The following is a 21,450-nucleotide window of genomic DNA, read 5'->3' on the forward strand; positions in this document are numbered from 1 at the left end:
ATGCTTCAGCTCTGTTACAGTTGCATACTGTTTCAGCCCTTCCAGACGTCCCCAGGGAAAGGCTTTTCTCATTGGTGAGGAGCCTCTGTGAGTTGGGCTCCTGGTATTGCTGAGTCTGGGCTCATGCAAACTGGGGTTTTGTGCTTCCATCTGTTATTTAATTTTTACAATTGAATTTATCTTCTCTAAGGTCTTGTGACTGCCCAAAGCGGGGAGAGAGAGATTGCAGGGAAGGCTTGACAGTGGTTTGAAAGGAAGACTTGTCCATGGATAAGTGGGGATCCTGAGGACTCTGTCTCCTGTTTTTGGTGCCAGCTCCTGACCTGTGCATCTTCCTCATCTCAGAGTGGCCGCAGGTTCCTTCGAGAACATATGACAGCTTCCCAGTGAGAGCAGGGTCCCATTGCGGGACCAAGCAGCATAGAAAGGGCCATATTTGAGCTCTCTTGGGAATGTTCCTATTCTTTACACTTCCAGGCATGCTATACTGTTTTCTCTTTTTTTTAATTCCCGTTCTTTCTCAGAAGCTAATTTTCTTTTTCAAACTGTGTCATAAAGAAGTCATATTTAAAAAGTGATTCACTCTCCTCCCGGGGAGAGAAATGCCATGCACGCTTCCTCCTCCAGTATGCTCGGTGCCATGCCGAGTTCACACCCTATAAGCAGAGTTCATGACAACAAGTTAGACGCAAGGGGCATTCAGAGTTGGCTGCGCTCCTGGGCCATTTGTTGCCAAGAAAGCTCTCAGAGACATTCCGTGAACATGCACGTGTGTGCTATTCAACAGTCTGGCCTGCCTAGAAGTCATGATGTAAATTCGCACTGGCCTTGGTTCTTTTTTGGTTAGAGGGCATGGAAGGAACTCCTAGGAGATTAAAACCAAACACTTCACCACAGAAAAGCAGGTAACTTGAATCTGGGAGGTAGGTACTATCTCTGTTCCATCAGGTCAGCGACATCATTTCTTAATCCAGGAGAAAATAATGGAAATCTGGGATGACTTCTGTTGAGCTATTTTTTTGTCCTCTCCCTGTACCAATCAAGGTGTCTTTCTGTCTTTTTCTCTTTAGACTTCAGACCCCTTTCAGAAACCCACTGAACCTTTATCGTTCATGTGGTCATCCCTCGGTTACCTGGAAGTGGGCGTCACACGTGATACTCGACCTCTCTCGTCTAACCACCACCACACCATTTCAAACTAATTCCTGTCCTTAGGTTTTATTTATGATGTAACTGTGGGAAGTTATTCTCTCTAGGGAGCCTGCCATCCTTCATGGCATCAGAAAATTCCAGCATTACTTTTTATTTTTTTGAGTTTTCTACCCAAATCCCTGACCAGACACTGGAGAGGGAGAAGACCATTGTCTCATTCGTTTCTCAGCCCTACTATGGGGATACTTGGTACACATAGAAGATGCCCTTGGGATGACCTGAAGTCTTTGATTTTCTTATTCTTCCTTGTCACCTGTGAGCAGAAGGATGGCATGTGGAAGCTGGAGAGAATGGGAAGGGTGGTGGGGATGTGTTTCTGAATCCATTAAACCCGTTCATTAAGAGAGAAGGAATAAGGAGTTGTCTCTCTCATTCGGTTAAAAATATGCAAAACTAGCAAATAAAGATTGGAATTGCTGCCCTCTACCCCACACATAGGCACAAATTACTTCAGCCAGGATGAATTGTAGCCATTTGGGCGTTCCTGGCTCACCAAACTTGTTCTGGAGACAACTAAAAAGAGTTTTGTAGCGTAGACGAGCCACTCCAGATTTTTCTATAAATGTTTAAAATGTTATCATCAGAATCGGCAGTCACAGTGAATAAACACTCGCTTCCATATATATGTAAGCAAACAGTGCACGAGCCGGCATAACACACACGTCTCCCCTCATGCTGTTCTAACTGGTGGTTAGTTGAGATGGTAGGAAAAGGCTGGCAGAAGGGTGGCTTCCCTACACCTTGCTCCCCTGCCCCAGCTCCAAAAAAGTGCAAAGCAGGCAACTCCCAGAGCAAGTTAACCAAGTCAAGCCAAGGCTCTTTCCTTAACTAGGGATCTGTGAAGTTGCCTGCAGGGTATTTCTTATCAGGCAGGGGACAGAAATTAATAGGTGAGAGCCAGGCAGCTTTTGTCTGGGGTTTCCTTTTCATGTTGCATTAACCAGCGCTGGCCTCTATAGGCTTGATTAATTGCAACCATAAACCTTTATTGCTCTCTGCCCCTTGAGGCAACAAGAAAGAAATGGCTTCCTTTTGGGACAGACGTGTTTATTTGTCTTTGACTTGAGCCTTCAAAATGCCGAGGTAGCAGGGGCTTTGGCTGTGACCAGCTTGTCCTTGAGGAAGATGTTTGGCCTAGGGGACTTTTGGAGCAAGGCAGGGTTACAGATTCCTGCGTGAGGAAACTGTGAGGAGGATGCTGAGGGAGGACAGGGATTTTTGGGCCCCAGGAAGCAGGAAATGGGGTTTGCTGGGATTTTACGTCCTTCTCAGCCCTCTCATGCTGCTTTCTATGTCTCTTGTGGTATTTCCTAACTTTAAATTAGCATCTAGCTCTATTCATTGCTTTTCGATGATGTGTTTTAACATATTAAAATTTGAATTATTAAAAAATACATAAAATTTACTCCCTTCAGCATTTTCAAGTATACAGTTAAGTGGTCTTAAATACATTCACATTGTTGTGCAACCGATCTCTGGAGGTGTTTCACACTGGAAAACAAACTCTGTACCCACGGAACAACTCCCATTTTCCTTCCTGCCAGCCCCTGGAAACCGCCATTCTCCTCTCTGTGGATTTGACTACTTTAGATACCTCATATAAGTGGAATCATGCAGTATTTGTCCTTTTGTGACTGGCTTACTTCGTTTAGCAGCATAATATCCTTAAGATTCATCCATGTTGGAGCATGTGACAGGATTTCCTTCTTTTTAAAAGCTGAGTAATATTCCATTGTATAGACATACCACAGCTCGTTTATCCATTCATCTGTTGATGGATATTTGGGCCGCTTGGCTATTATAATGATAATTCCTACCAGTAGTGCACTAGGGTTCTAATTTCTCCACGTTCTGTTTTTTTTTTGGTAGTAGCCATTCTAATAGGTATAAGGTGGTATCTCATTGTGGTTTTGATTTACTTTTCTCTAATGATTAGTGATGTTGATCATCCTTTCATATGCTTTCTTAACCATTTGTAGGTCTTCTTTGGAGTAATGTTCTGGTCCTTTGCTTATTTTTTAATAATTATTTGTTTTTTGTTGAGTAGTAGAAGTTCTTTATACATTCTGAGTATTAATCTCTTATCAGAAATATGATTTGCAAATATTTTCTACCATTCTATAGGTTGCCTTTAATGATATATTTTAAGTAAATTTCTTAGACCCACTGTTTTCTTGGTCACACACTTCAAAACAGACTAACAGATAATTTTACAGTCCTGGTTATTCAGAGAAGACTACTCAGTTCTTCTGACCAGTATGAAAAGGTTTCATGAAAGATGCGGGGGGAAGTCAGTGATTGCATTTACCCTCCAGCCTGTGAACAGTGGCCTAGCCTCAGACAGCCCTGAAGATCCCTGGACATGTCTTCTTCAGAGTGGACATTCATGGCTGGCTCCAGTGTTCTCAGATTTAGCAGATCACCTGAAGCCATTGGGTTCGCCCTAGAATCTCCAAGTCTCCCAGGAGAGCCTTGTAACTCAGTGTTCTAAAGTCAAGTTGAACTTTCCAGAATTGCTTCAACACAGCCTTTGGAGTCTGGCGGGAGCCAGACACTCCTACATACTCCTAAGGCTCAAATAACAACCCATTTCTCTCTGTCCATGCCGGTAACCCCAAGAACTCACCCTCCTTTAAAAGCCTACAGTGCATCTCTGTTTCTTAGGAGGTTTCATGTGCTGTTTCCTATTATCTTCCTGATACCTCTTCTGGACAGAGACCATGACTTGTTATTCTCTGTAGTTTTCAAGGTTCTTGGGACAGTTGACTGATAGGTTGGGTTTACCATGTGGTAGGCATTTTCCTGTTCCACATTGGAGTTCCAGGCACAAAGATGAGCCTGGAGTTGGAGCACGCTGCAAACCGAATAGATCAAGATCTTCCAAGAGAATAACCGTTCTTGATCTTAAGATGTGAGCAGTTCCCAGGACTGTACTGTCCTTGAAGGACAAGTTCTATGTGGGGACATCTAGACACAGAAACACATGAGTAGAATTAAAGTCCTGCCATTCTAAAATATGGCCAGTATCCCAAGATGGTTTAGTAAAGAGATCAGAAGAGTTGGCCTCCCTAACAGCCCACAAGATGCTCTTGTGAGATTTCATGGGCCGCAGTAGAGAAAGAGACCCTAAGAGGATAGTTGGCCCATTTCTCTGAGCCCAACACGTGAAGGCCCCGTTTTTAAAGGCTTATCTAGAGGAAATTTCTCACATTACTTTTTTTTTTTTTTTTGACTTTTCATAATCATTATCTGGAAACCCTCTTCTATATCTATGGCCCTTATCTTCTCATGTGACTTTCGGTAGAATGGTCAATAGTAATCATGGTAAAATAGAAAGATGAGGCTGAGCTAAGAGAGTCCTGTTCCTTTGACCATATTCTGGAGGAAGGACTGTTTCCCAGACTTCAAAGCATCTCACTGCCTCTCTGCTCTGGAGTGAGGGATTCATGGAGGTTAATAATTAATCTCCAGAGTTTTTATTACAGTTTCACTTTTCAAGAAACACTGCCTTATTTTTAGAAGCATTCATGGCTTGTATCACACCTTGAAATTGGGGTAGAATGAGAAGGAAATTGTATACTTTTCTACTACATTTTGGAGATAGGAGGAAATTGAAGTAAGGGCGAGAATTGTATGACTACGAGTACAGATCTCATGTTTCAGCATCAAGTCTTATTCTACGTTTTGACCTTCCTTCCCCCCAAGGATTCTGGTCTAAATAGTCTCGACATTGATTTTACAGGGGAAATCTAAATCCCTCTGGAATATAAATTTTTTTGTGATATGTTAATGTTGTGGATTATAAATTGATTCATTGTGTTTATTTTAAAAAGTCATCTCTGTTGATGGGAAGAATTACTACAGATATAATTCCATTGCAGAGAAAGGTTGCCCCATCTCCCTGACTGTGGCTTTCTGAGGTCAGTCATCTTAGACATTTTCCAAGCTACTCAAACCCCTCATTTCTCTCTGGCCCTCCGGCATTACAGTAATTACCTTAGATGGCAGAGGAATTGTTTCCAGATAATATCTTAGAAATAGGGAAATTATGAGCTAATTTCAGGCCATCTCAAATTAATGAGAATGTTCTTTGTGGAGTGCTACCAATGTAAACCTTTAAAAAATGATAAGTGGGAGATATTTAAATTCTTTATCTGTGGAGCTCAGTACAAGCCCTACAAACACACCCAGTTGCTATTATCTGGCCACTTGCAAGGGTGGCTCTTTTATCTTCCTTCTGAGTTTTATTAATTAAATTTCCTCTGGGGCTTGGCTGATGTCAGCAACCTCTCTTGAGGTGCGGTGGGCTAATAGGGGAGGAAATGAGGTTCTAAGTGACAAAACTAGGTCTGTAGGACCACAGTATGGCTGAGAGGGCCACAAACCAGGATAATGACTGGCAGACATAGTGCATCCCTCCTGCGTGGTCTGGACTACAGCTCCAGCTGAGACTTTGCATCTTTGATCTTGTTTTATTAACCTAAACTCCTACGTGGGCATGACCAAAGGCTGTTCTTTAATGTGGCTATCAGTAAGCAGTTGACTCCTTTGATCTCAAAATGACTTCTCACATCTCCATGTTTTATTCTTTAAGCGGGGAGGTGTGTGCAGAGGAAGAGAAGTCTGATGTGTTCTGGGCACTGACCTGGCCCCATTGGATGTCTGATGCATTTATTTTTGCTGGTCCCTCTGCATTGGCTGATACCTCTCGACTACCGCCAACCCCAACCCCCACCAGCGGCAATGCCAACATTTTTATTTGGGTGTAGTCATAAGGGAGTACAATCTGTTTGGAAAGGCTGACGTCATTTTATATAAGACTGAGAAAACGCAGTTGTCCAAACTGAAGAATGAGAGAGGTGAAGATTTAAGGTTGTGGAGAAGGGTAAAGCCTGAGCCCCCACCTGGCTCCCCTGGTGGTGATATCACTCTCCACGTGCTCGATCGTTCTTGTCCACAGCCCTTCCAATTCATTTCTTCCTCCTTTTCTTCATGAAACTTTCATTCGTCCCGAAATTAAGAATATGGTCTCAGAAGTCAAACTCTCTGGGTTCAAATAGTGGCTCTTTTGCCTACTGACTCTTTGATCTGGGGCAGATGATTTACTCTCCCCATACCTTAGTTTGTTCAGCTGTAGAATGGGCTTAATAGTAAACCCTAACTACTTGGTCGTTGTGGGCATTAAATGAATGAAAGCTCATGAATCACTTGGGCCTAGTACTCTGTAGGCGCTCATTCCAACTCATTCAGCCTGTCGTGTAAAGGAGAAAAAGATACCTCTTCCTCCTAGATTTCTGCCCCTTTTCACTGTCTTGGCCTGATGACATCGCTCAGCGGGCAGGATGGCCCCACATTTTGTAGCTAAAGCTGCTGATGCTGTTATAATGTTCTTAGCTTGGTGAGATCTACCACATCCATGTTGTGCAGGTGAATCTCACCTGGTCACCTTGTTGGTCATTCAAAATCCTCTCATTTCTACCTTCCTTAATGGCTTTAGAACATTTCCAGTTTAAGTCAAGCTCTGATTGGATCTTGCCTGGATTATTACTCTAGTAATTATTGCCTTATTCAGTTTCCTGCCTTGAGTCTTGTAATCCTTCCCCCAAATCACAATTTACTCCATCCTTCAGCCAGTTCTAAGATGCAAATCTGATTGTCATTTCTTAATTTAAAATCCTTCAAATTCTCCCCATTGCCCCTGGTAAAAACCTCTCAGTGTAGTGTAGCACACAAGGCCTGCAAGCAGGACCCCTGCCTGGCTCTGCAGTGCCATATCTCATCTCTCTACCCAGCATCCTTCCTGTGGGCTCCGTGGCCTCCTTCATCCACACAGTGATCGAACCAGTTGCAGACATTTGAGTTGAGCAGTAAGTGACAGTGTCGATATGATAGAGAGTTCAACAAGTCCTTTTTTAAAGTTGAAACCCAACAAACACATCACCAGTGATCATAGATAATTCACAAAGTACAAATGACTAGTTCCCATATACAGAAAAATGTTGAACTTCATTGATGATAAAAGAAATGAAAATTCAGACAAACATATTATTCATGTAGTAAGTCACCAAAAACTTTTAAAAGTTAATCTACACTAGGGACCAAAGAGCTATGATACATGAATACTCCCAGAGAGGTACAAGGCTAGAACACAAGGGAACATTTTGGAAAGACGAAAATGTTCTACTGAGCTGAGTTGGGCTGGTAGTCACACTCTAGAATATTTGTCAAAACTCATTGAAATACACCCTTAAATTTGCTGGATCTTCCTTATGTAAACTCTTAATAAACAAAAACAAAACAAACAAACAAAAAACACTCCACTAGTATTAGGAGAACAGGACACTTTCATACATTGGGATGCTGGGGTGGGAATGGGGTGATAACATAAATTAGTTCCACCTTTCTGGAGGTTAATTTGCTTCAACCTTTTAAGAAACCATACTCTTATGTAGTGATTCTCCTTCTAGGATAACATTCTGTGGACGGAATCGTGAATTCAAAGAGATATATACAATATTTGTCACAGCATTAATAGCATCTTAAAACGGGAAAAGGAACCAAAATGTTCTGCAATAGGGGATTGGTTAAATATGATTCATCTGTGTAGGGGGCACTGCCAGCCCATGAGGAGCCTTTGTTTGAATTGGAAGAAGTCACCCCATCTGAGTGGAACACCCTCTCCCAAGCTCGTGAAGGAGGTACCCGCTAAATTTCAACCCCACTTGTCCCCTCACCTGGGCGCCCTATGCAATCGTCACGTCAGTCCATACAACGATTGATGAGGCAGACATTAAAACTGCTGCTTTTGAAGAACGATGGCATGGAGAAATGTTCGCAATAGAAAGCTAAATGATGAAAATAGGAGGTCTCATTTTACACATAATTCTCATTTGTTCAGAAATGTAGTATCAACGAAAGGAAACCTACCAAAATGTAACTGGCGGTGAGACGAGTGACGGAATCGTGGGTGACTTTCTCCCTTTTACATCTGCTTTCTCTCAATTTTCCTACTGTTAGTCCTTTTTCTGATTGTGAAAATGGATATGCATTCTTACTCTGCTAATTTAACAGGGTGCTCTGTCGTGCTGATACCTGCAACAGTGGTCTCTGGGCACGAGAGCAGAAACCGGGACTTCAGGAGAGAGGATGAGGGCACTTACTGAAGTCCCAGCGGTTCCTTCGTTACAAGGAAATGTCTCTTACTTCGTCCTCTCTTCTTTCCATTCTGCAGGTTTGAGACATTTGAGGTAAACAGCTTTGAGCAGTTTTGTATCAACTATGCAAATGAGAAGCTCCAGCAGCAGTTCAACTCGGTAGGCTTGGTTTCTGGGCCTGAGCTGTCAGGGTTGGGGGACCTCTCTCCCTGAGAGTGATGGCCAGGCCGCTTCTCTTCCACCCAGGGCCAGTGGGTTCTGCTCTGCCCTGTCCTTGATTTCCTGGTGGTGCCCCAGCTTTAGGAAGGCATTCTCCAGTGCTCAGGAGGAGGTCTGAATGGGGCGGCCGAGTTAACAGGGTAAATGGTCCTCCTCTTGACTTTGACCCCCACTGCTCCTGAACTTGGGCTTCTGGGATATTTCAGCAGTTTCAAACAGACATGAGTCTTCTTGTGATTGGTTGGGATATGACCAGTATAATCGCAGGTGATTATTAGAATGTCCTGGAGAGGGGGTTCACATAGGAGTGGGGATCACCTAGCTGAGCTTTTCTGCAGTCATGGCTGTAACTCAGCACTCACACCTTTTCTGGTGGGTGCACACTAGCCTCCAGCACTCTGAACTCATGTGGCTGAAGCTCAGGGAAGGTGAATGTTCAGGTGTGCCTGCCAGTCACTAACCTCGATCTTTCACTCCTTACCCTAGCATGTCTTCAAACTGGAGCAAGAAGAATACATGAAGGAGCAGATCCCTTGGACCTTGATTGATTTTTACGATAACCAACCTTGTATCGACCTCATAGAAGCTAAGCTGGGCATTCTGGACCTGTTGGATGAAGAGTGTAAGGTAAAACTGATGAAGCTGTCGTTGAATTCATTCAACCCCAGGCTTGGGGTGGGGGCAGAGGACAGCAGTGTGGTGCAGGGCAACACGCGAGATCTCAAAGGTGGAATTTCTGTGGTTAGCCAGCCTTTAGTGTGCCGAGAGAAGCACCAGCGTCCATTCTCTTTGCTAGACAGTAACACGTTGAGTGTGACTGCCAGCTGTTGCTTCGTTGGTGAACGTGTGCCTCTTTTGGCAGAGGCTGGGTGGTATGATTGGCATGGTATGATGGTGGTATGGATTTGATGCTCCAGATACCCTAGGTGCTCGGAGAATGACCCCAACATCTAGACAGATGTGAGGGTCAAGAGCTCAGGATCATCTTTGCTGTGCCAGATGGCTTGTGAGGAGTAGAGCTGCATGGCTTGGTGGCAGGTGAGGTCCATAGAGTTCCCGCATCCTTCTTTCTGTGGACTCTGCCTGGTAGGACAGGAAAGTCCTGGATTGCCAGCATGGAGAGAACCAGACAGCCTTGGGCATGTGGGGCGGGGGCGAATCTGGGTGTTATCACCTAACTTCTTTGGCCTTTGGTTTCCTGCTCTATAATTGGTGAGAGTTGGTTCCGATGAGCTTCAAAATTTTCTCCTTGTTTGGTGGTTGGTGATAAGGAGGTCAATGTGTATCAGTTTCTTCTCCAGTGGTGGAACACTAAACAAAGTATATCGGAACCATACAATTTTTGGTATCGAAAGGGAAGAACCCAGTCGCTTTTCCTTTTTGGTTTCCCATGTCTTGCCTATACGCGGGGAGTGTGGCTTGATGGTTTGGGAGGAGGAGATATTTTTCTTCCAGAAGGGTACTCCTAGTTTCATTGGCTATGAAAAGGAAAAGAAAAGGTTGCTAGAACAGTAGAAGACAGAGTGAAAATATCCCGAAGTCCAGAGGCTGCACATCTCATGATTTTCAGTGGTTCTTCAGAGCTGTGGACTTTGTCCCGAGTCACATCCAGGCAGAGGTAGTTCCTCGCTGTGGAAGGAGTGTACCTGGGCGTGCTCTACCTGCAAGGTTGCAGTAAAGCTGATATGATAATTACCCCATGCATCAAGTGGCACAGGCCGAGTGACGAAAGTCACAGTCCAGGCCTTCCACGCACTCTTTGGTGTTCACCACTCACTTTCTTGGTTCAGTGTCCACTGCCACCAGCTCCCCCTCCCGCATCTCTTTTGTGATTCTATCCATTGCCCGTCTCCTCCAGCTTCACACCCCCAACCCAAAGACAACACCATGTCCTTATGTCCTCCCCAGGCCTCTGGGATGCTGAGCCAGCATAGCTCCTCTGGCTCCAGGACTCCAGCTCTTCACTCTCTCTCCAGTGGTGCAGGTCAAGGTCTACACAGCTCTGAGGAACACGTGAGGCAGGCAGACCATCTCGTGCTGGTCTACCCGGTTCTGTGATGAAGAGTTAACTGTGACATAAACCGAACCCCGCAGGGGCAGGGCCTCTTTCTTCTCAGGTGCACACGCACCTCTCAAAACACCTGAGTGCTTCAGGCCGGTTCATTCCACAATTTGAACAGCTGCCCAGTTGACTTTCAATAATTTACTCTGCCTTTAGCAGGCAATGGAGCACCGTTGGGGGGTCGTTTTGACTTATGGTTTGAGGATCTGAGAGGTGCCACTACCCAAGGGAACATGTCCCAGGAGTGTCAAGTCAGAGTGGTCAAAGCACTGTTCCCAGTGCAGAGGTGCAGAGACCTCAGACTGCTGTCCAGAGGGTGGGACACGAGCCACCCAGGGGAAGCCCAGGGTAGTGCAGGGCTGGGGGGCAGGTGGTCACGAGAGTGGTAGGAGAACTAGCAGGTGGCAGGGAAGTAGGCAGCGGCCGCAGGGAGGCCCAAGATGCAGATATTCAGCAATTATGAAATGCCTAGACCGGGCAGCCTTGGATAGTAGACTGTGCGGTTGGGGTCCCCAGACCCTCATGTTCTCAGTCTTCCTACTGAGTGCACACCACCTGGGGCATCCCTGTTGGAATCTATTTCCCTTTCGAGAAGCCAAGGGAAAGAAAAATCCAACTGTGTCCATGTGGATGATCTCTGCCTTATGCTCTGTGGAGCCTTCTGTTTGGATCAGATTTGTAAAATTGGGTGATTTCGGTTTAAGACCGTATGCAATTTAAACTCCTGCCGCTGCAGTTTGTCAGACACCCTGAATGTTTTATGCACCTACTATTTGTCTGATCTTGAGGGAAAATCCTCAGGAGAGGAGGAAGGATCTCCCTGCCGGGCAGCAGTGGGGAGGGACAGGGTGGGGCTCCGTGGAGCTCGGCCTGAGTGAGCGGAGGTGGGGCCAGGGGAGGGCCGCCAGGGTCCCAGAGCAGGCTGGGAGAGGCATGGGCCACAGCCCAAGGGCAGCAGGATGACCGCTAAACAATCGAGGACAGGGGTGCCAACTCAGACTGAGGCAGCCGCTTGGTTCTCTGTTAGGTCTTGTGTCTCCCTCCCAAAGGCCCCTGAGAAGGGCGGGTCTGAGGAAGGCCTAGATTTCCTGCTAATCGAGCTGGTGGGAGCTCAAGCATTGAGATGTGGGATAGTATTGTGAATGAGGCATTTCTAAACTCACTGGCGGCCAGGGTCTTGGATGGAGCAGGCAGGGCAAGAGGAACACCAAATTAAGGAATAATACAGAATCTCCATCTAGAAATCTTTTTCTACTGGATTGAATTGCTCTGAGAGTTTAGAGGGATTCAGTGTAAACTGATGCAGCTTCTAGTACAGGTGGATTTTAAACCAACAGGTGTTAGTACATTTGTCAAAACTCATGGAACTGTATTTTACTGTATGGAAATTATATGACAATAAATCCGACTTTCAAAAATAGGGCAGCCTGCTGTACCCTCTGGCAGTGTCCAGGGCGGGCTAAGAATTCCCAGGGACTTGGTCTCGAGTGGGCAGCTTGGCAGACCTCAGAACTGGTCCTGCTGACCATGGAGCTGCCTCAGACACGTTCCTTTCCTCCTCTGTCGCTCAGGTACACTCTGCAGGACGAGAAAGAATAATGAGATTGCACTGTGAAGAATTGGGTTCTGTGTCCCTTATGTGACAGGACATAAAGCCAAATGAAGGATTAAACTCATGGTATAAAAGCAGCCATTGGGAAAATCACTTTTCCTGGATTTGACACCCAGTGGCAGGCAGGGCCAGTGAGCCAGGATTTAAATTAGAAACACAGAGATGGAGTGGCCATAGATTTAAAGGGGCAGCACACCGGGTAGCTGTCCCAGAGCCAGTGACTGGTGCTGGAAGCTGCAGACGAAGCATAGGGACCGGAATATTAAACTGCCGTGGATTCCTTCAGGCGGAAAAGCCACTTTGCAGTCATGGATTTATAGTCAGACCCAAACCAAAGCACAAACTGCAGCTGCTCCTCAGTAACCAAGGGGGCAGGTGAGAGGCTGTTTGCTTGTAGGGAGTGCGAACTTCCAGGCCGTCTTAAAGCCCCTGCCCCTGCCCAGAGCTCTCTCAGGCTGCTGTGGGGCTGCACAAGCCTATTTAGATCCAGCCTTTCCCGCCCTCCCTGTGTCCCAGTCACCAGTACCCTCCCTGTTGGAGGAACAAATGTGCCGGGGCTGGTAAGAGATGAGAGGGCAGAGCACGTTCCTCATAAGTGACATTTGCATTTTAGCAGGAATTTTCTGAAAATGATACCTCAACACCTCTGAGGTCAGAGAGATGGTGTTAGGGGCCCACCAAGGCAGGCTTCCGTGGGGCGGGGTGTGGGGAGGCAAGTTCCACCCCGTGTGACTGGTATTCTTTTGTTTTGATTGCCGACTGGGCGGACCTTCTGAGTTGAGATCTCGTTCTTGCTGCAGTAGAGTGAAAGGCTCGAGACAGTGGAGAGGCGAATGCCCTTCTGTGTCCTTACCTGGGCCCAGCCTGCTCTCAGGAAAGCTTACTCTGTATCAAGAGCAAGGATTCGTGGTGTTTTAAGACGTAGCCCCAGAGGTCTCCTTGTCTAGCACGTCTGTGAGCAGGTTAGAGATCTGTGATGGAGGGAGGTGGAGTGGCCTCATTCTACGTCTCTTCACTCATCTGCCCAACAAACCCTGTGTCCTGCGTAAGCGACTGACCCGCTGCCCTTTGACACTCTTCCCTGGGGGCCAGGCAAGCACTGGAATCATCACCTGTGATGTTAGGGAAATGGAAACAGGAAGAGATGGCTGAGAAAAAAAGAATGTCCCCAAAAAGGCTGTTTGAGCAGAGAAGACATGAATGAAGGGGTGTCCTGGGCAAGGGGAATGTCACTTATGCAAAACCTGACATGGTCTGATTTGTCCAGAGCCCGTGGTCGTGGCAGGTGAGGGTGGGGAGCAGTAAGCGTCTGAGGCTAGGAGGATCTGGCGTTTGGACTTGAATCAGAAGGCTTTGGGGACTGAAGAGCATGAAGCGGGAGAGTGATGTGATCAGATGCAAGTCATTTTCCAACAGATCTCTCTCGTAACTGTGTGAAAGCGAAGTCGGAGAGAGAGCCTGGACTGCATTTCGATCATCTGGGTGGAAGAGGACTAGGGCTTGAAGAGGGGAGAGGGGCTCAGGGAGGAGCTCAGTGCTGAGGGTCTGCAGGCCACTGCATTTCACAGTGAGTCGTGGCTTAGAGCAGTTTCTAGGGAGTTGTCCGAGCGGAAGCCTAACTTCAGTTACCTGAGGAGAGACTAGGAGGTGAGGCAGTGGTGGTGGCAAGTTGGAATTCCCTGTGGAGGCTTGGCTGTGAAAAGGAGGAGGTGGGAGAGAGGAAAGGTGGGGGAGCGATCAACTGAGGATTCAGGGAGAGAGGGAGGATGGGCGGATCCTGGTCCCCAGGAAGCAGCGGGGTGGGCGGATGGGACGCTGGCTGGGAGGAGAAGCACCTCTTCCCGTGAGGAGGTTCGGAGGGGTAGCCACTGGATGCAGATGTGCATCTGGACGTAGAATAGGAATTTGAGGGTTCCTGACAACCTCTATTTCCTTATGAGGGAGGAAATGAGGCATCTGCTTAGAGGTGGCAGGCAGGGTTAGAAGCTTGAGGAGAATGGAGGAAGAGGGGAATGGCTGTCCTTGAATAGGGAAGAGAAGTAGCAGAGTGCCTTGATTTGTTCGCTGAGGTCAGAAACCATAAATTGAGATATAGCTATTGCCAAGGCCAACTCCTAGCTTAGATCGGGATGCAGTGTCTGAATCCACAGAGGTGATTCTCAGTGGAATTTGATTATTTTTTTTGGCAGGAATACTAAATGATGCTAAGTTTTCAGAAGGACTCGATTAAGGGAGGAGGAGTTGAGGTGTAGTCGTAGCCAGCCACCCAGATATGGGAGAGGACAGATTTGTACCTGGATTGGTCTAGAATTGTTTCGCTGCGCACACAGAGGGGTGTTTCATGAAGGTGGTAAAGTGTAAAGGCCCAGAACTGGCCCTGGGGATGGCTGCCCGGTGGGGAGAAAGGAGCCGTTGCCATCCAGAGAGCTGTTAGGACAGCAGAGTCCTGGGGGCCCAGCCAGGCTTCTGTGATGGCAGGGAGGGTCCCAAGGTGTTGATGGTGGCCTGGTCACTTGAGAGGTCAGCAATGGTGGCGGCATCAGGGGGCCCACAGCGGTGTGGGATGGAACAAGATCGCGAGTAAGTGACTAGGGAGGCAGTTGTTGGCGGCCGTGCCCCAGGAAGACGGGGACAGGAAGCAGAGATGGAATAACTGGCTCTGAGGTCCTTACCAGTCATCTCTCGTCAGGCAGGCGATGTCCCAGGCCTCTGATGGCAGCCTGGCTGCGAGAGCACAGTGTCTGCCCAGGGATGCAAAGAAAAGCTGGTGAAAAGTTGTCCTGGGCCCCGGGCTGTTCAGGAAGAGGCGCTCAGTGAGCCCGGGGACTTTAACTCCTCTGCCCCCGCTATTTTTTCTATTTTATTTTAATAGCAAAGAGTAAAATCAGGTTTAATGTGTTTTCAACAGCTGTATGAGATGTAATTCACAGACCGTACAATTCGGCCGTTGAAAATACAAGTCCGTGAATTTTGGTGCGCTCAGCGCTGTGCAGCCATCACCGCACCTCTGCAGTCAGCTGCAGAACATTTTCAGCCCTACGAGCCGTTGCTCCCCATCCCCCCCACAGCCCAGGCAACTGGTAATCTACTTCCTGCCTCTATAGATTTGCCTATTCTGGACGTTTCATAAAGGTAGAACCTTTAGTTTTTGATGTGACCAGGGGCCAACACAGCAGGTCAGAGGGATAAGGCCTCTGAGGGACCGCCTTGCCCAGATTAGGGCAGAGCTGGGATCCAGGCTCCTGGCCCAGCGCCCTCTTCACGTGACTTGAGAGAAGAGTGTAGATGCTTGAATGAAGCTACTTATACATTCTTTTTTAAAAGATTGGATTCACTGCATCTTCCAGAGGTACTGATAGCCATGATCTAGATTTTAACAAAGTACAAGATTTGCTTTTCTTGTCCAGTGCCTGTTTTGAATCTACTTTTATGGAAAGATTTTTAGGAATAAGTACTTTCCACCTGACGCTGCCTTCCTAACTACCTTTAAAACCGTCGTCAGGCAGGAGAGTATAGTAGCGAGGAGCATGTGCTCCAGAGAAGCTTGTCCTGATTTGAACCACAGCTCTGCTGGTTCCCAGCTCTGTGTCCTTGGGCAAGTTGCCTAACCTCTCTGTCTCAGCTTCTTGGTCTGTCAAATATGGATAAACATAGTGCCTAGCTCATAGGATTATTGTGAGGATTAAATGAGTCAATACATCTAAAATATATAGAAAACTGTCTAGCAAATAATAAGCACTGTGGGCATTCACTGTTAGTATTGGCTGAGAATCTCAGTTGCCAATTCTTACTGGCCCTTATTTTTAGTTGAGGATGGTGGGGAAAGCGGGGGGTGGTGAGAGGAGAGACTGACCCCTCATCATGAAATATGTACACACATGACCTTCCTCATTGATTCATGCCAGTCTGAATTAGGGAATATGTGGGATTATGGACTCTTCTAACAGAAGTCTGATTTCATTGTCAAGACGAGATGATTTTGATACCAGCAAACGTAAGTGTTGACCTAGGAGGGGCTTCTCCACAGTCCTGCTCTTCTTGGTCTGTCTGCCCCAGTTCTGCCAGTCTTGGGTCCATTGCATTCCCATCCTCAGTCATCATCACCTGACAGCCTGCTCAGGCTGACCCCTTCCTTCTCCCATGCCTGGGGTTTCTAAACACAGGATGCTTGGAGACAAAGATAAAACGGTATATATAAAAAATGCTGAATTAGATATATTTTACTTTTTCTGCCCAACACAATAGCTTCCTTTGAGAGGTTTTCTTTTCTTGAAGTTCCTATGGCACTTAGCACTGGATATTCAATACTAGGTATACCAAATTGAATACTGAGAAAAATCTGTTTGCTTACAAAGTATTTGAGAAATTTGTTCTCAACTGTAAGCATTTTTCTTATGGCACAGATGTTGTTGATTTACTAAACAAAGCTCTTTTTAAAAAGCTAGTGCAAGGGTCACCTTCGACCCTGCCTGATCCAAATGTACAATCTAAACTCATGAAAGGTAAGTCAGTTCGTGACCCATAACTGAGGAATGCATGTGTGCTGTGCTGTTCAGGCGTGACAGGAAGGAGCTCCTTCCCATCAGAAGAGTCACCATCATCCTTGAGCATTTGAATGGTGGTCACAGTGACTCTGTGTGGTTGTAAAGCAAGATGATACTTTTTCATTTTTGAAGCCATCTCCAGATGTGAGTGAAAGGGGCCGCTCTTCAGAATTCTTAATATATTGGAACCTCTAAATTTAAATTTAAATTTAGAGGAGGCAGAGATTAGTATTGCATAGTTCAGTCTCTAGCTACTGACTAGAACCCAGTTCTCAGTTCTTTGCGGGGCAGGAATAAACAGTAAGGCCCAGCCCTCGAACCCAACAAACTTACAGTTTGTGGTTACGATACACAAAAACCAGTGACGAGCAGCATTAGGTAGTGTGAGAGCTTAGTCATGAGGCATTTCAGAGTGAGATCAAGAGTGGTCAGGAAAGGCTTCAGAGAGAAGGTCAGACTTGAGCCGAGCCTCGCCAGTGGTATGTGAGATGAGCTGAGGGCAAGCGCACGCGCGCTTCCTGCTGCAGGAGTCCAGCCCGAGTGAGCGGGAGCGTGGCACTGGAGGTGGGCGTGCCGTGTTCGTGAAACAAATCACTGACCTGACGCGAAGGAGGAAGGTCTTCAGATTCGTTCCATGCGCCGCGACTCTGCTCCCGGGACCTTGGCCTCCACCCGCATCTTTTCCAACCCTTCCAGCATCTGCCAACCACCAGGTTCTCTCAAGCGCAGCACACTCCTGTGGACACCACAGGAACCAACCCCACGGTGTGCGGGGAGCATGGCATGGCAGGACCCTAAGTGTCCACGGTGGAATCTCATTTGCCACGTCCACTTAGAGTCCAAGTCTGAGAGCTGAATCCAGCCTCCTGAGGTCAGCGTACCGATGGACTCCATCCCTCTGCCTCAACTCTTGGCTCCCTTTTTCCTCTTCACAAAGCACCTGGTTTTGTGGTTCTGCAGGTCCCCAAAGGAACTGACCAGAATTGGGCTCAAAAGCTCTATGACCGGCACTCCGGCAGCCAGCACTTCCAGAAACCCCGCATGTCCAACACGGCCTTCATTGTCGTGCACTTCGCGGACAAGGTGGGTCTCCCCGCTGTGGGATTTGGGGCTCCGTTAGCCCCGCCCTAGGCAGACTTAGGGTGTCTGGGCTATGAGGGAGCTGTCCCGTTTGAATTCAAGCAGGCTGAAGTCTCTTAGTTAAGGTCACCTCCCACCCTTTCTTCCCTTCCTACGCCATCTTTCTAGTGTGCCAACCTGTCACGGCACGGCAGAACCCCAGTGGGTGCTGGTACTTACATGCTTACCAAATATTCAACAAGAGTCTCTTTCCTGGGAATTTAGCAGCTGTAACAAAGTCACAAGTCTGTCTTCCAGAGCTTGAGAGAAAAAAGAAAACAGAGTGGAGCTCTTTTTTGGGTGGCTGCTTCTCAGTCACTGGAGGATACTTAGGATTTTCCTTCATGGATTTCTGCTCTGTGCGTACCGGCCCAGTGCTTCTCAGACTTCAGTCTGCATGTGAGTCACCCAGGGTCTTGTCAAAGTTCAAATTCAGGAGATCAGGTGTCGCCCAAAAGCTGCATTTACAACCCCCAAAGGAAGCCTTCTATTAGAGGGAACTCCTCTTGAAAACAGCGTTTTTCCACAAAATGAATACCCACTTCCCTCCACGTATATCCTGATCTCACCTTCGGTTTGCATTTAATCTGTGGGTTTCCCATTTACTCACACCTGTTTTCAGAAAGCACTGTGTGGATGAGATGAAACTGCTCAAGAAGCTGCTGAAGGAAGCTGCTCGGTCGCGTGCAGCACTAACTCCTGTTTCTGTTTCCTGCCGTGGCCCCAGGTGGAGTACCTTTCAGATGGTTTTCTGGAGAAAAACAGAGACACAGTGTACGAAGAGCAGATCAACATCCTGAAGGCCAGCAAGGTACAGAGCATGAGAAGCAGGGGACTAGAGCAGGACTGTCCACAGCCAGAGCCGTGCATTTAATTCATAGTGCATTTAATTTCTGTTCAGCAGGCCGCAGGACCTCCCCATAAGCGAACACTTAAATGGCTAGAAGGTGGGATTTAAGAGACAGTGAAATCTACTGTCTTGGAATGTTACTTTCTGTTATCTCTAGAATTAATTTTCTTCTCATGACCATAACAAAAAGATAGCAAATAGTGTGTCCATTCTACAGGTTGAGGAAACGGGTACCGGTTCATGTAAACAAATATTTATCAAGCACCTATCTTGTGAGGTGCTGCCCTAAACACACCCAATGTCAGAACAAAGACGAAGAAGTCTAATTCTTCCTCGCAGTTGCTTGCATGCCAGTGGGCCGTGGGTGGGCAGATGAGCACACACCGGAACTGAAGAGAGAGGGGTCGTGCAGCCAGCGGGGAGGGCGGGCACCACCAGCCCGGATGCCAATTCGCTGGTGCAGATGGGGTTCCTGTTTGTGCCCTTCAGAGGAGACAGCAGTGGGCCCACCAGGACATAGGAGGCTTCTCTCAGACCACAGGATACTGGACACAGGCAGGGGCCTGATAACACTATAAAGAGCAGCTTAATTTCTCTTTGTGATAAGCTTTAGATGAATGCAGTAGATAATGGAATGTAGAAAATAACACCCAGCACAATGGACCCGAGGACATAAAGGCAGGTAAACCCCATTCAACCTGTGGCTCCAGGGCAAGGAGTTCAAGGAGGATTTGAGTCAGTACCAGCATGTGGGGGCCCAGGGCAGACTCCTCCCCTGTGTCATCTCTGGATATCTGGAACATAAGGGATTTGGTTGTCACAGAGACAAATTTGCTTTAGGGAAACGTGAATATCACAGGGTTAACCTCTCAGCCTGCCAGGTGCCCACTGTCTAGTCCATGGTGGTGGTTGCGACTTATTTCATTCTTTACAAGAAGGAGATGGGAGGGGAGAGGAGCCGCAAGCACAGGGAGGGAGTAGAAATAGATGGTGTGAGCACTAGGAGCACATTTCCCCATCGTGTGCTTCTTAGGAAGCTTAGAGGCCTGTGACCTCCGTTAGTCTGACAGTGTCCTCAGCAGGCAGAGAAGCTGTGCTGCCTTCTTAGAAGTTTCTCCTTTTAGGTAGGAGCACAGATGAGCGGTAGGAAGAGAGAGTCGGGTACTTTCCATTAAATATGGAGTTTAGCTCTCTCTGGCAGATCATTTTTTATCATAACTAGATTCTTGTTATTTTTAATTCTATCGATATTTCTGCAGTATATGGTAGTAACAAATACATATAGTTAATCTTGTGGAACTTACAGTCTAGTGAAAAATATACACGGTTTAATTACTAATTTTGGTAATGCTGTGAAGGTCAAGAAGAAGGTCCTATAAAAAGAATAATAGGGGTTTGTTGGGGGTTCCCAAGACATCCCGGGTTCGATCATTTGCTAGGAGGACTCATGGGACTCAGTATATAGCTGTGTTCGTGGCTGTGATTTATTACGGTGAAAGGTTACAAAGCAGATCAGCACAGGGAAAACGAGCATGGGGTGCAGTTCGGAGGAGACAGGCGCAGCTTCCAAGAGTCTTCTCCCAGTGGAGTTGCACAGAATGTGCTTGTTTCCCATGACAGTGAGTCGTGACGATACCTGTGAACTGTCTACCAGGGCAGCTCACCTGAGCCCAGGCCTTGAGGGTATTTACTCGGAGGCAGTCGTGTAGGCAGTCTTTGCCTAGCACACACCATAACTCTGCACTCCCAGGGGAGAGCATGCATTCAGTGTGAACCATGTAGTTTGCAATGGTTTAGGCACAGTGAGCTATTCCCAGGGATTGGTGAAAACCTTGTTGAAATCCACATTCCCAGACACCAGCCAAGGCTCAGTCAGCATTGTAAGCAGGTCTTTTCTAAGGACAGCCGTCTCAAACTTGCTCTGTCAGCTTTCTTCTCTACAGGGGTATATCATTTTTAGATTGGGGATACTGGATTTTTTATTAGAAATGAAATACAGGCTCATAAAACATTCACACAGTATAAAAATAGACAAGCATGTCAATATACCTTTTTAAGATCGGAATGAATTGTGTTACACATAGTCCCCTCATAGTCCCCTCTAATTTTTCATTTACATTATACCTTGGCCATCTTTCCACATGAGTACATATCTATTTCTTTAAACAGCTGCTGGTATTTTTCAAATTCAAGTAAAGCTGCAGTGAATGCCCTTCACATATATTTTTGCTGCTTTGTACAATTATTATCTGTCAGGTGAATTTTTAAAAGTGGAATTGATGGTTCAAAGAGTATGCACCTCAAAAGTTCATATATCGCTAAATTGGAGTGTAAAACAGTTCTGCGATCTGCTCTTCAGAGGTACCCAATGCACTTTTCCCTACTCACCTGCCACAACCCTCGCTTTCCCTTCACCAGAACCAATGACCTTGTTGCCAAGTCCCCCCGCCCCCACCCGCCCCCATCCCAGCAAACCCTCAGAGGTGCTGCGATGGTGGCCAGCGACACGCAGATGTTTACCAAGGGGGCTCTAAGCCTGCCAGGCCCTAACAGGAAGAGGGCCAGCTCGCCCACCTGAACCATTCCAGCGCATTACAGACATCCCAGAAGATAGAAAGCAAGGATCGTTGGCTTCTATGCAGACTCAAGCTACAGAGATATGAAGTGTGCTGGAAATC

At 46.9% G+C, this 21,450-nt stretch overlaps 1 protein-coding gene across 1 annotated transcript in view; it reads left to right on the forward strand.

Moving 5' to 3' along the window:
- MYO5B (myosin VB) overlaps positions 1 to 21,450 on the forward strand; it is a 256,918-nt gene that overhangs the window by 126,379 nt on the left and 109,089 nt on the right. The window contains exons 11-16 of the mRNA XM_023532044.1: positions 316 to 386; positions 811 to 905; positions 8,444 to 8,525; positions 9,072 to 9,212; positions 17,764 to 17,886; positions 18,650 to 18,733. Coding sequence (XP_023387812.1) covers positions 316 to 386; positions 811 to 905; positions 8,444 to 8,525; positions 9,072 to 9,212; positions 17,764 to 17,886; positions 18,650 to 18,733 — 596 coding nt within the window. The remainder of the gene's footprint in view (positions 1 to 315; positions 387 to 810; positions 906 to 8,443; positions 8,526 to 9,071; positions 9,213 to 17,763; positions 17,887 to 18,649; positions 18,734 to 21,450) is intronic.

The sequence above is a fragment of the Pteropus vampyrus genome, unplaced genomic scaffold, assembly GCF_000151845.1.
Source record: "Pteropus vampyrus isolate Shadow unplaced genomic scaffold, Pvam_2.0 Scaffold3, whole genome shotgun sequence".
In the NCBI taxonomy this organism is placed as follows: domain Eukaryota; kingdom Metazoa; phylum Chordata; class Mammalia; order Chiroptera; family Pteropodidae; genus Pteropus; species Pteropus vampyrus.